The sequence below is a fragment of the Phoenix dactylifera genome, chromosome 10 (genome assembly GCF_051530095.1).
Source record: "Phoenix dactylifera cultivar Ajwa chromosome 10, Ajwa_hap1_PhDact_Kaust_v1.1, whole genome shotgun sequence".
Taxonomy (NCBI): domain Eukaryota; kingdom Viridiplantae; phylum Streptophyta; class Magnoliopsida; order Arecales; family Arecaceae; genus Phoenix; species Phoenix dactylifera.
In genome coordinates this window covers 25,484,898-25,499,759 of record NC_143199.1, presented here as the reverse complement: position 1 = coordinate 25,499,759, position 14,862 = coordinate 25,484,898, and the positions used below count along the sequence as shown (strand labels likewise).

The 14,862-nt window shown below is 36.8% G+C and overlaps 1 protein-coding gene across 1 annotated transcript; it reads left to right on the top strand.

Moving 5' to 3' along the window:
• The first annotated feature begins 117 nt into the window (after positions 1-117).
• LOC103715809 (calcium ion-binding protein) lies at positions 118-7,733 on the top strand. The gene is made up of 4 exons (XM_008803567.5): positions 118-1,975; positions 3,773-3,878; positions 3,986-4,046; positions 7,250-7,733. Exons 1-4 carry the CDS (start codon positions 1,942-1,944, stop codon positions 7,532-7,534), a joined length of 486 nt encoding a protein of 161 aa, XP_008801789.3. The 5' UTR covers positions 118-1,941; the 3' UTR covers positions 7,535-7,733.
• The last annotated feature ends 7,129 nt before the right edge of the window (positions 7,734-14,862 follow it).

Genomic DNA, 14,862 nt, shown 5'->3' with positions numbered 1-14,862 from the left:
CTTGTTATGCTCTCTCTCTCTCTCTCTCTCTCTCTCTCTCTCCAGAGCAATTCAACAATTTCATTGGAAAAGTTTCTATTTAATAGCTCAAAATAGATGATTGAGCATTGATGCAGTGTTGGCAACCTTTCTTGGGGGAGGTTAAAATTTGAATTTTGGGAGTTTGGATCCTCTCAAGTTTTACAGATCCATGTATAATAATTGCGGTGTACAATTTTGTATATTAGATGATATTCATGTATAATAGATTATACTAAAAATTTCTGAGTTCGAGAGGTATATTGACGACCGGTCATCTTATGATTTAAAAAATTCGTGATTTGAATGAGTTAAAAGGTTTCTATTTGGATTGCAAGTAAAGGGAAAGGAAAAAAAATAATACAATGAAAAGATCCTGACTTCATTTTATTTAACGAAAAGGAAAGAGCTAAGACATGCTCCCATCATCAAAGTTATTAAGACTAGAAAATCAGGTAAATACAGAGCTCTGAAAATATCAAAAGATAGGGAAAAATAAAGAAGAAAATAAAAATAGCAAAGGATAGAAGAAGTAAGGTACAAACTCTTTGTCATACTAGAAAGGCCCAGTTTTTCGGTTGTTTTTTTCGATGTCTACTACTCTCTAGATATACTTTAATACATAAGAGATGTTTAAGTCCATACTCAATATGGCTAGAATATTAGACTCCCTTGTTTCTTTGCAAAGCATCTGGAGATTAAGGTTGGTGAAGAAACATCTAACAGACATGTGGACTATTATTTTTCTTGCTAGCATGCAGAGATATGGAAGGAAAACAGTGCAAGAATGGCCAAGATTGCACCATAATTGGTAGAGGTGGTTTTAGTATTAACCTCTTTGCACCCTTTCACTTCTTACTTGAGGTAATTTGCTTCTCACCTAAATTTGCCTCAACCTTACAGGGTTTTGTTCCTGGACTCCTATGAACCAATGATTGCATGATACCTCGCACAAGATTTGTAGATCATTAGAGTCTTTGTAAGGAACTGATTTACGTTGCCACCACCGGATACCACAATTTTCATCGGAACATAGACACCGATGACATCCAACAATTTCCCTACATTGCACCATTCCTCACTTCATGAGGGAGTGACAACAATACTGAAAAGGCCATGAGATTTTTTTTTTTTGGTCAAATGGCATTTCATACGGCTCTTACGTAGGTACAACATGCCGAATTAAGAGAAAGAAAATGATACAAGAAAGAGGGTATATTAGCTATACTCATCCAGATAAACAAGGCCATGGGATTTTTGGGATGCATGTCATAAGGGGAATATAGATTGGTTCACTACCACTGGTGATTGCAATACCCAATTTAATGAAGGGTTTGGGGGTATGTAGCATATAAATAAATCATATTGAAACGATCAAAATCGAAGCTAGACCCAATGTTCGATTAGGTTGCTAGACCCAAATAACTTGCCAAACTGACCTTATTACATCATGCTTGATCGACCACAAATCGTTCCTTCCTCTCCAACGCAGGCTGAGAATTGGTCAGGTCCTGGTCCAGTCTCAAACCTAAAATTCGACCCGAACCCAAAGCTGACACAACTCAGATCCAACCAAACCCAACCGAACCATGCTGTACATGGAGTTCAAGCCTTTCCTCCTGGTTTATTGAAGGTTTTTTGGCAGGATTCCTCGACGCCTTGGAACGTGAGGTAAACTCAAAAAGCTTCTCCCCCGGGCCACGAATCCAAAGACGAGCACAAGCAACGCCTGTTATGACAAAAGGAAGGGGGAAGGCACGCATCCCATTCCAAACTTCCCATTCCTTCGTTCCAAGACTTTGTTTATTCTTTCTTTTTTCTTTGTATATATACACCCTCCTCACCCACATATCCTCTCACACGAGCAGGCTCTTGATCTGAGTTCCTTCCATTGTTGCTGAGATCTATCTTTGTTTGGGCCTGATGGGCATCCCCATGAGCTTATTGCGAAAAGCTGGTAAATAACTTCTTCCAATGGTTATGGTTTCTGAAATTTGAATAGACTGACAATTTTCTTTGCTGATGCTATTCTCTCTCATTTTTTAATGGATCTGATGTTCTTTGCAGTTATGTGAGTTGCCTTAATTTTTGTACACATTTTTCAGTAAGACTAAGTAGTACCCATGATTATTAGTCATGTGATCTCGGCGGTCCATTAAAGATGCTGATGTTGTAGTGTTCATTTTGTGGTGTTGCATCTTTCATTGACAACCATCATTGGTGATTGCAAGGCCAATTCGGACTATAGCAAATCACATGTTTCAATGGTTTAAGGAAACCATTCATATTGTAGCTTTCGGATGTACTGCTAGGGTTTCACTTGCAATATTATAAATGATTTATGCGGTATCACGTTTCGTTTGCCACAGTCTATGTGCTTGAAATTGCTGTCGATGGATCTGGGACTTGACCCAGGATCCTCTTCAATGTGTTATTTGCACCACAGAGTGCTCTACAATACTCGATAGCTGTTGTTAGAAGATGGATGGCCATCAAACAAGGCATACCCTGTTTGACATATAAGCCTGCCTTGTTTGATGACTGTCCATCTCCTGATGGCAGCCATCGAGTACTGCATGATGCGCCTCAACAGATAAACAATTGTAGGCTAAGAGGAATGACAAGCAATAGTAGAAAACTTACCTTTTCTTTTTCATTTATATAGGATATATACTTGATAGCTATAGGACAATGGATAAACATAAGTCAAAAGGAAAGACGGAGAATAAAGAAATGGAGGGAGAAAGAAGTAAGCAGGGCAAGGGTTGAAGGATTTTTTGGGGTTCAAGTTTTATTCAAAGTAGGTAAATAGAAATTTGGGTAAGACTGAAGGATTCTGAGAGGCCTTCTGAGAAATAAGAAAGAGAAATCTATCAAATGCTTTCCCTGGAGTGCCAAGAAAGTTCTAGTTGCATATTCTATCAAATACTTTCCCTGGGGTGCCTGACATCCAATAAGTAGAAGTCACATACTGAAAACTTCTTGAAAACTCCCTATCAGATTTCTAGGTTAAGTTTATGGCATAATTCCTAAAACCCAAGAGTCCACTTTAAAAGGACTACAATCACCTTCTTAATAGAAGAAGCTATCTTCACCATCCTCCCAGTTGCACATCATTGATAAAAGAGAAAAGACAAAATTACAAGATAATCTATGTTTGTTGAATTTGAAAATTAGCATATTGAAAGAGATTATTAAAGGATTTAGTGATGGAGAACTGGTTGAAAATGTAAGAGCATGTTTAGAGAAACTATAGGTGGTCATTGAAAGAGATAAAGACCTGAGATTTGTCTAAAGGAATTAGAAGGACTTGGATTAAGGAATTCCTACATGAAGGATGCAGGGAAGTTGAAGGAAATGATTTTGTTGCTAAAGAATATAAACCTTGATAACAATGAGTAGAGATAAAGGATTTATTTTGATGAACTGAAATGGATGGGTTGAGCTAATTAATGTCATGGCTTAGGAATTCTTGTACAATGTCATAATGTAGATAGTTGTATTGACTTGTTGAAGAGAGCTAAGAACTTAATTTAGTAAATGGAACTGCTAAAATCAACTTCTATTCGATACTCTTGGAAGCTAATATCTCTGGTGCAACACCAAAGAGCTGTGCAAAGAAACCTTCTTATTTTAACTAGATTTGTCATGTATTATACTATTTTTTGTGTTCTCTCACCACTCTCTGACTCTATAATTCATTCATATCATGCAAATTTCAATTTCAGCTAGACTGTTTCATTCTTTCCAACAGGGTTACCTGGGGTTGGGTCAGTAGCTACCGATCAAGTCTTTGAGAAATATTTTAAAGACATTAAGGATTTTGATGCATTTCACCGTGCATTTATTGCTCTTTGCAAGTAAGAATTCCTTCATCTCTGCGACTATCTGCTTCTAGTTAACCTCAATTGACTGATACTTTATACCATCATTCTAATATCATCATTTTCTGTTAAACAATCTGCAGCGAATTCAATACAATCTTGCCTGGTAAGCATTATAAAGCACCTTCAGAAGAAGAGATAAAGGTCAGCTTAGCTTTCCTTTTATTGTTTTTTTGATGCAGAGCTTAGCTTTCTTTATTTTTATGATTAGTAACACATTCTAGTCACTTTACCATAAATTCCATTTGCCCCTTGTTGTTCAACTCAATGCCAATAATAACTTGACATGCTGTACTATTCCACCTACTTATGCTCAGCAGCATGGATGCCACAAATAGGAATAAATAAAATTTTGTGAAGCAAATTGACAAACTAGATTTATTCTTTGGAATCAAGAATTCACAAATTTTGAAACTTTATATATCGTGCGTGACACACATAAATCGTATAGTTCAAGCAATAACATCGATGCTCGATTTCGAGCTAAAATTTGGTATCGTACGCTACAAATTGAGATGGAAATAGGCGGTCACATTTTAGCAATGTGCAAAAATTAACTTTATTGGCATGATGGTAAGAAGAGCACATGCATGTGCTATGCATCTAATTTATAGGTCGAGATTAAATTTTCACGGTCAAGCATAGAATTTTCATTAGACATTAGGGCATTAGCCTAAGGCTATATCTAGTCGATAGGAGTTGGGAGGTAAGAATTAGTATTAGATTTCCATCTATTTGGTAATGATTTGGATATGGAAATGCTAATTCCCATGGATATTGGATTCTCATATAAAAAAAAAAGGCGTAGAACCGTACTAAAGAAAAGGGTTGGGTGTCCTCTTCTCAAGTTGGATATATGCCCAAATAACAATAAAATGTAATTATATATATCATTAATTAATATTATTTATTTATTTATAATATAATATCAAAATAATATATATTAGTATAACTATATATAATGCTAACATATAATTGAAATATCATATAATATTTACTATATTAAAAAATATACTATTAATTATACTGCTATCATATTGTAATATGTTATATGTTATTCATTTATATTCTTATGTATATAATATTATTATATTTATTTTATTACTAATTCTATTTTATAGTTATTATAATAATATAAGATGTTATTATATTGTTTATCATATTACCTCTATTTGCTTTTTTTATAACAACAATAACATTAACATTTAGTACTAATTAATATTATTGGTTGTATAGTATTATAATAGAATATCAACACATTGTTGTAAGACTAATATTAATATTACTCTATACATTATATTAATATTATTATATATTTTAAACAATATATTATCGAACAATATATAATATCTTAGAAATATTATTAGTTATGATATTATTTTGTTATTCAATTACATTGTTACAAGAATAATGAAACTATAAATATTACGATATAATTTTATAGTTATTATAATATTACATTTATATTATTTATATGATAACTATCAACAAATATTATATAATAATAATAATATATTATCATTATTATTATTAAAATGGTATATTAATATTGTGATTTATAACAATGTTATTAAATAATATTATTATATTAATGTTAATATTGATATAATTATACTTTATATTGCATGCTACTAAGTTTGCTTCATTTCCCATAGATTTACTTGGACTTGTCCAAAGACAGGAATTGGAACTAATCATTCCCGACGATTATTCTAAGGAATACACTTCTAAGGAATGGAAAGAATTTCCTAATTTTCATTCCTGGCAACCAAACATGGCCTCCAATCATAGCCTCCAAACATAGCCTAAATGTTTAAATAATTGCACATACGATGTGGTTGCCAATGTGGTGAAGGAACTGCAGAAGACATTAGAGCCCAAAGAGCTGCTCTCACTGAAGGCAATCTCCAAGATTAACTTGGGAAGCGTTGAAAAGTAATTAGACAACAAGTGATAAAGGATTTCCATGCATCAGGAGCAGAGAAGGAAAATGGGGCCTAATAATCTGCAATCTCCATTTTGCAATGGCAAAATAAGCACCTATTTGCAGAACTAATGAGTTGTTTGTTCATCATCACTGATAAAATTGTGCTAGTATATGACAAAATGAAAGCATAATTTTATACAAGACGACACCATCATTTGAATGGTGTAAATTGGTTAGCCAACCATTTCCCTTATGGATATAGACCTTGGCTAGAAAATTGAAGGAGGAAGCATCTTGAACTATATCTTTATATTGGAAGGATTAAGCCTCAGAATTGTAGGTAGACTATATTCATCAATGAGCATTACTCTAAAATGCTTCTCATGAATCCATGCACTTTCTGTTTGTAATATAGGTAGATGGGTATGACAGTTACAATAGCCCATTTAGAGGAGTATAGGAAGACATTCTAAGAGTCCATATACTTGGATGAAAGCAATGAGAGAACTTGGAAGTTTTAAGACAGAATGTGAAACTATCTTTGATTAGGAATAAACACTCCAAATGGTACAGGAGAAAGAGAAGGATTGACAGACCTGAACCTAAAAAGTAATGCACTAAAGCTTGTTAGCTGTGATTATTGAAAGTCATGATGATTGCTATTCAGGTCCACATAAATTAAGGGGCATATTATCCAAGTATTTGAAAGATTCTGTCTGCGAACCTATTGCAAATTTAAATGCCCAAAACTAGCTAAGTATGTGATATTTCTCTTGCTCCTAAATGTAATTTTGGAAAGCATTGAAGCAATTACTTGCGTTTTGAGATAATCAATTTAGGAAATAGAACAGAATTATCTTGAATACAATCAAAATGCCACTCTCATCATATTATGAACAGACAGCTTATTTAAATAATTGTAGGGTTGCTGGTTTAATCATGACTTCCAAGCCCCACATATTGCTAATTAGTTCATATATTAGTATCAATATTTTTCAGAAAGCCTGTTTGAAAGTCTGGTAATCTGCTCTTGATTTTTTTAAAACTTCTCATGTAATGCATAAGATGAGAGAAGATAAGAATGACTTTAAGGAGAGAACTAAACATCATTAAGCTCAGCCAGTATCATGAACTCATAAGACAATGTTTTTATGCTGATCTTGTGATTCCTTTTTCTCTTTTATTACCAGTAACTTTGCAATGCCAGCTTGTTCCATATTACTAAAGAAATAAATGAAAATAAAACACATATATGCCTTATCCCCTACTGGACTGCTCTTCATACTTATTCTGAACGAGCTGTGGATCATGCAATCTCAGAGAGAGAGAGAGAGAGAGTGCGAGAGAGATCCTCTCTGTCTATGTGGTTTGTCATCTGATCTTCTTCTAACTGTTTTCTTCTTCTTCTGACTTGGCACAGAAATTGTTTGATAAATGGACAGCCGCGGGAAAAAAGAAGGAAACTGTGATTGATTTCATGAAGGAAGATGTTAAGGAACATAAGCCAAATCAGAAAGTTATGATACTCACCGGGATGGCGGCCCCTCCTGCTGTTCTGTATCTTAAGAAGACGGGGGAGAATACGCCACAGCTTAAGAAGTTCCGGCTCCACTTCATCCCTAACGTTATCGCTGTACCAACCTTTACGCTTCTAGCATTAGCTGGAGTCAGAGCACTTCAGATGAAGTCGCCCACCCCGTCTTAGACCATTCTTTCTACCTACACCTTTATGATGCGGTCTCACATGAAAATTGTCAGTGATGCCACCTTTTTATGTATATTTTTCAAGCAATAATTTGGAAATAAGCTTGTAGACAGCATGGTTTTAAATCAAGAATGTACAGAGACATGCATGATATATATAATGAATTGTGTCAATAACTACTTGAGTTGATATTTGTCAATTGATTGTTTGGTGTAGTCTGAACCAGCAATGCAAATGATTGAGAATTTAAAGTAGTCCACCTGCTGCGACTCGGCAGACTCTGGATTGAATCGAGGTTCTTTCAATATGGTCTTTTTGTAAAGATTTTGATTTCTTTTCTTTTCTTTTCTTTTTCTTGGTCATTAAACATGCTTCTTGGAATCCAAATTTTTATGTTTGAACTCAGATCAGCATGAGAATCCTCACTGGACCAGAAAAAGTAGAACATTTGAAATACTGGACACCACCAATAATACAGAAGTAATCCAAAACGGGCCGACAATTTGGTCATAAATCCACCAGGAGTAAATCCAGACGAGTCCTGCATCTGAAGCTAACTCTCAATGGGTGTTGATTAAGGAATTTCTGGTCTTGGTCCAACCACTTGCAATCTCAGCTGACACAATAAATTAAAAAAAAAAAAAAACTTCCTCCTGGATGAACTTTGAATACTTTCCCAGAGAGAAAAAAAAGGATCAAAGAACTTAATAGAACTTCTGCTAAGTTTTGAGTGGTTTTACAGTATCCTCAAGGTCTATATTGTTGCATTTGCAATATCCTTGATGACCATAATGCCATGGCAGTATGCTTTACTCAAGACTCCGAGGGTCCAAAACCACTCAAATCCATTAGCAGCTGTACTAATGAACCGGATTTTTTATTTTTTCCTCTATCATCCAGATGGCTTGCTTCATAAGGTGGTAATAGCTCTCATGTTTAAGCTAACGCAAAAGCTTAAGATACTGAACTTGAAGGATTTGAACATGTTAAAATGGCAATAAGTGCTCCAATTTAAGGAGCATCTAAGTGAAACACAGTTGGGATTGTGCAAGGATCCTGCGGATAAATTTGATTCTGAAATAAAAAGAGCTAAAGGTCGAAGGAGAAAGTTGAAGGAATAACAGAGTCCTACGGCTGCAATCGGGAGGCCTTGACACCCCTTTTAACGATGGCCTACAAATTATGGAGCAATCAACTTAGGTCAAGAATTGAAGGGTACCAATTACTGATATCGATGGGACTAAAAACTTCTTTTATGACATTTTTCACCAATCATCTTCATACTCATGTCTTCAGGAGAGGTGGGTAATCATTCCCAAAGATGATAACAGGTTATTGATAGAATTTGAGAAGAAAGAATAGAAACAGAAACTGTATTCTGTTCTCCGGATATGTTGAAACAGAGTTGTATGTAACAGCGTTTCATTGAAAACGTTTTACAAATAAGATCTGGGATGAAGCTACAGTAACAGAGAAAACAGAAAGAATGGAGTGAATGCACTATAGTTCAGAATTACATTCATTTATATAGTAATGGCATGTATTCTGGATTGTTCTATGATCCGGTTGATCCAGCTGGAGTTGATGTAGTCTGTCCAGCTGGGAATGAAGCTGAATCAGTTGATCCTCTAACTGATTCAGTTGAGTCAGTTTGCTTGAAGCTTCTAGAACTCAATACCCCCCTACAAGCTGATGGGTGTGGAAATACCCGAAGCTTGGATCTGATAAGATGATGACGAGCAGTAGGTAGCGACTTTGTAAATATATCTGCCGGTTGATCACTAGTGGAGATATGCCTTAGGCAAACTTCATGAGATTGAACTTTTTCCCGCACAAAATGGTAATCTACCTCAATATGTTTTGTTCTGGCATGAAAAACAGGATTAGTGGCAAGAGCTAAGGCAGATACATTATCACAGTAAAGTAGTGTAGGTGATGTCATAACAATAGAAAAATCATTAAGTAATCTGCGAAGCCATATTATTTCTGAGTTAGTGACAGCTAGAGCCCGATATTCTGCTTCAGTGGATGACTTTGCTACAGTAGGCTGCTTCTTTGCATGCCAGGAGATGAGATTGGACCCAAGATAGATGCAATACCCCATGGTAGAACGTCTGTTATCTGTATCACCAGCCCAATCTGAGTCGCAGTAAGCTGATAGAGCAAAGGAGCCTGAGGTGAAGAATAGACCATGATCAAGAGAGCCTTGAACATACCGAAGTATCCGTTTGAACATGATAAAATGATGTTGCAGCGGTTGATGCATATATTGACAGATGTAATTTACTGCAAAGGTGATATCCGGTCTAGTAATTGTAAGATACTGTAAAGATCCTGCCAGGCTGCGGTAGAATTGTGGATTGGGATATGGATCTGTCATATTGCTAGGAGCTTTTGATTTGAATGATAATGGGGAGGAAAGAGGACGACAGTGCTCCATACCCGCTTTTTGTAGCAAAGAGATGGCATATTTTTTCTGACTAAGATGTAAGCCGGTTGCCGTAGAAGATACTTGAATTCCCAAAAAGTATGATAAAGATCCCAAGTCCTTCATTTTGAATCTTCCTTGAAGAGTGGAGATAAGGTTTGTGACAGATTGCAAGTTATTTCCGATAATTAAAATGTCATCCACATACACTAGAAGATACGTCACTATGTCATCCTGATTATGAATCAGTAGAGAGGAATCAGCACTGCTCGTGTGGAACCCCAATTTGAGAAGAAAATTTGTGAATGTCGCAAACCACTGTCTTGGAGCCTGTTTAAGCCCATAAATGGCTTTCTTCAATAAACACACATGGTCAGGCTTGGATGTATCAATGAAGCCTTTTGGCTGCTGCATGTAAACCTGTTCATCAAGGGTGCCATGTAGAAAAGCATTACATACATCCAGTTGACGTATAGGCCAATGACAAGATATAGCAAGACTTAGAAGAATCCTTATTGTAGGAAATTTTGCCACTGGACTGAACGTTTCCAGGTAGTCAAGACCATATTCTTGCTTATAACCCTGTGCAACTAGTCTTGCTTTGTAACAGGCTATAGATCCATCGGCATTTCTTTTTATTTTGTAGGTCCATTTGCAGCCCAGGATATTTTGATTAGAGGACCGAGGTACTAGTATCCAGGTCTGTTGATCCAGCAGTGCATTGTACTCAGCTGACATGGCTGCTCTCCATCTCGAATCAGCAAATGCTTGAATAAATGTAGAGGGTTCAGTTGTAGCAGTGATCGTATGATGTAGATCAAATATTTGAGCAGGTTTTAAAGAACCAGTCTTAGACCTTGTAACCATTGTGTGTTTGTTTGCAGAATTGTCTACCGTACCATACTGTGTTTGTTTGATGAATTGAATGAATTGTCTACTTGTACCGGTGTAGGAAGAGATGCTGAAGTTGGATGAGATGAAGGTGTAGGTGACTGAGATGAAGGTGTAGAAGGTATCTGTGACAGAGCAGTGGAAATGGGACTGCCTGATGTGGACTGTAAGTCGTAAGATGATGGGACTAATAATGAAAACGGTAATAATGGAGGTAGTGTTGATGTGGTGCTTTTAGCTTGGGCCAAAGGAAATGAAGACTCATCAAATGTAACGTGTCTGGATATGAACACCTTTCCTATTTGAGGGTTGTAACATCTATAAGCCTTGTATTGAAGAGCATAGCCCAAGAATACACAAGGATATGATCTTGGAGATAGCTTCCCCACTGTGTATGGTTTCAACCAAGGATAACATTGACAACCAAACATTTTTAAAAAATGATAATCAGGCAGTCTCTGAAATAGTACTGCAAATGGTGATTTAGAGTTCAAACTCAAGATTGGTAACCTGTTTATCAGGTGTACAGCCGTTAACAAAGCTTCTACCCAGAAGTGTAGAGGGGCTAATGAGTGAATGAGAAGGCTCCTAACAGTTTCTAATAAGTGACGGTGCTTCCTTTCAGCACTCCCGTTTTGTTCAGGTGTGTGGGGTGCAGATATTTGATGTTCAATTCCTGATAGGTGAAATAATTTTTGAAACCTGCCATTGCAGAACTCCCCTCCTCCATCCGAACGAAAAGACTTAATATTGGTAGAGAACTGATTTTCAACTAAAGCTTTGAAATGTATAAAATGCTGATATACTTCAGATTTAGCAGTCATAGGGTATATCCAAGAGTATTTTGAGAAATCATCCAAAAACAGGACATAGAAACGATACCCACTGGTGGATGCCATGGAAGATGGCCCCCATACATCTGAACGTATCAGCTGGAGAGGTTTATTTGAGCGCTCCGTTGTTGATCCAAAAGGTAATTTGTGAGACTTTGCAAGGCTGCATGGCTGACAGAATCCAGAGCCTTTAGTTGAGTGAGGAACTTTCAGTAGATGAAGTATTTGGGAAAGTGTTCCAGCCACTGGATGCCCAAGACGTTGATGCCAAATTGAAGAAGATGAACTGTCTGATAGTAGTGCACACTGGTTATTGGAAATTGCAGCAGATTTTGGTGAAGCAAAGGAGAATGGAATGGTGTACAAGCCCTCAGTATAGCTCCCCTTGAACAGAATTTTGTTGGAATTCTTGTCCTTGATTATGCAGCCGGTATCATCAAACATTATAGTGCAATTATTATCAGAGGCAAGCTTGTAAACAGATAATAAATTTCTGAAAATATGTGGCATATGTAATAATTTGGAGAGATAAAAAGAATAATTTGGTGTGTGTAAGGTACCGGTACCATGCTGATTAATGGAAAGAGCATCCCCATTGCCAACCGTGACCTGTTCTTGTCCATGGTATTGAGTTGGCTTGTGAATAACGGAAGAATTGCTGGTGATATGGGATGTCGCGCCGCTGTCCATCACCCAGTCTTGAATACGAGATGGTCCAGCAGATAAAAACGCTTGAGATTGATGCTGGTTTGTTGCTAGACGATGAGGCTGATGCACAGATTCTTGATTCAGACTATTGGTTTGTAATGAATTAACTCCCTTGTATCTGAAGTCAGTTCTGAACCAACAATTGGCTGCTGTGTGTCCACGTTTACAGCAGATTTGACATTCAGGTAGAGGTTGCAGATCTCTTGTTCTACTAGTTGATGACCCTGTAACAGGGGATTGAAAAAATCTGCCTCTACCTCGACTTCTGTTGAAGAAGGTTCTGCCTCTGCCTCGGCCTCTTATAGTAGACAATGCATATGCTGGATCTGATGCAGCTGAGGGGTGATTTTTATTGTTTATGATAAGTTCTTCGCTACTGAGCAGAGCATAGAGCTCATCTAACGATATGTTAAATGCTCTAGTGCGAATGGCAGTGCTAAAGGAGTCATATGACTCAGGCAAACCATTCAAGATGTGTAAGATCACATCCTCTGGACTGGAACAGAACCGGCAGCTAAAAAGGCATCTACCTTGGATCTGATTGAATGGAGGTACTGATGCATTGGTAAATCATTTTTTCTGATGTTAGACAGCTCGTTCTTGAGCTGAATAATATGACTCCTAGTAGAGGAGTTGAGCCTCCGATCTAATGTCGACCATATCTGGTGAGTATGTTCAAGATTAATGATGTAGGGGAGAATGGCAGATGATATCGTTGATGTCAACGCCGTGGCCAACAATTGATCAGTCAGTAAGCTATCTTGGTAATCAGATGCAGTAGGATCATCTGATGTGAGTCTTGAAAATGAGTTTTCATCCAGAACTCAAGAAACCCACTGGCTCGAAATATTCGGACAATTTGTGAACGCCATATGAGGTAATTATCAGTAGACAGTTGAGAAGATACCAGAATGTGGATTTTTGATAAGACGAACTTGAGTTTTGGAGATAAGAGGGGATCATCATCGCCTCTTGTGGTATCGTCTATTCCTTCGGTGCTTGCTCGCCTGATTCGGGTAGGAGGTCCTGAATTCATCTCTGGTTCTTCGTCTTCTTCAATATCAGGTAACGCTACCTCAAGATGGATTCGAGGCATATGATGATCATCTAACCAGTTTTACTGAAAGTGAAAACCGGTGTTACTGATTTTGGCAGATGAAGAAAAAAAAATCAAGAAGACTCCAGAGAATCTCCATCTTCATTGCAAATCTTGGAAGCTGTGGTTTCAGATCTATATGCAGGAACTTTGCTCTGATACCATGATAGAATTTGAGAAGAAAGAATAGAAACAGAAACTGTATTCTGTTCTCAGGATATATTGAAACAGAGTTGTATGTAACAGCGTTTCATTGAAAACATTTTACAAATACGATCTGGGATGAAGCTACAGTAACAGAGAAAACAGAAAGAATGGAGTGAATGCACTATAGTTCAGAATTACATTCATTTATATAGTAATGGCATGTATTCTGGATTGTTCTATGATCCGGTTGATCCAGCTGGAGTTGATGTAGTCTGTCCAGCTGGGAATGAAGCTGAATCAGTTGATCCTCTAACTGATTCAGTTGAGTCAGTTTGCTTGAAGCTTCTAGAACTCAATAGTTATATCTATTCTTGGATGGAGAGGGACATCATAATTGATGAAAGAGAAGAAAGCCATCACAGAGACTGAACCTGATAAATCTCCTGTCTTTGGGAGGCTCATTACATCTGATGTCAAGCTATCCAGCACAGACAACATTGAATTTTTCATTCAGAGGTGCAAAACATATTAGCCAACTTGACCTGTTTGTCCTGTAATGTGAGACATACACAAATATATGGCTGCAAGTGCTAGTTTATAGGATACAGCTTATAATTTTTAAACTTATCAGTGACTATCACAAAGCTCTTGTCAAGGGGTTAACTGTAGAAGGTAATAAATCTACATAGTTCGAGGGCTCATCTAGCAAAAGGTCTTCTAAAATCTAGTGTAAAGTTTGATATTAAGAGAGCTTATAATACAATGTTGGTGATATCCTTTTTACCTGTGTCAGGAATGAGTTCTAGAATTGATAAATGAGAAATTGTATCACCAGTTCATTCAGCCCCTTCATGAATAGCATTATAGTTCTTATTTTTAACTTCCTGTGTAGAAACTTCGATTCGGTGATGCTCTTCCATTGTTTCCTCTGTATTATGTTGGAAGGCTACTCACTGCGTGTGCTTGTAGGAAGAACTGCAGGTGGCCCCACAGATCACAATGCTTGAAGAAGAGGTGCCAAATACCTACAATCTGGTTAATCTGCTATATATAATCATCTTTCCATAGATAATCATTTAGTACTTACTGTTTTATATACACCACAAAAATTATGAAGATAATATGTAGTTTACTCTTCAATATTCTCATAACACATCTTTTAAACATTTTTACCCTAACCCTCAACTGACTTCCTAACCCATGCCCATCCATTGTTGATTCCTTA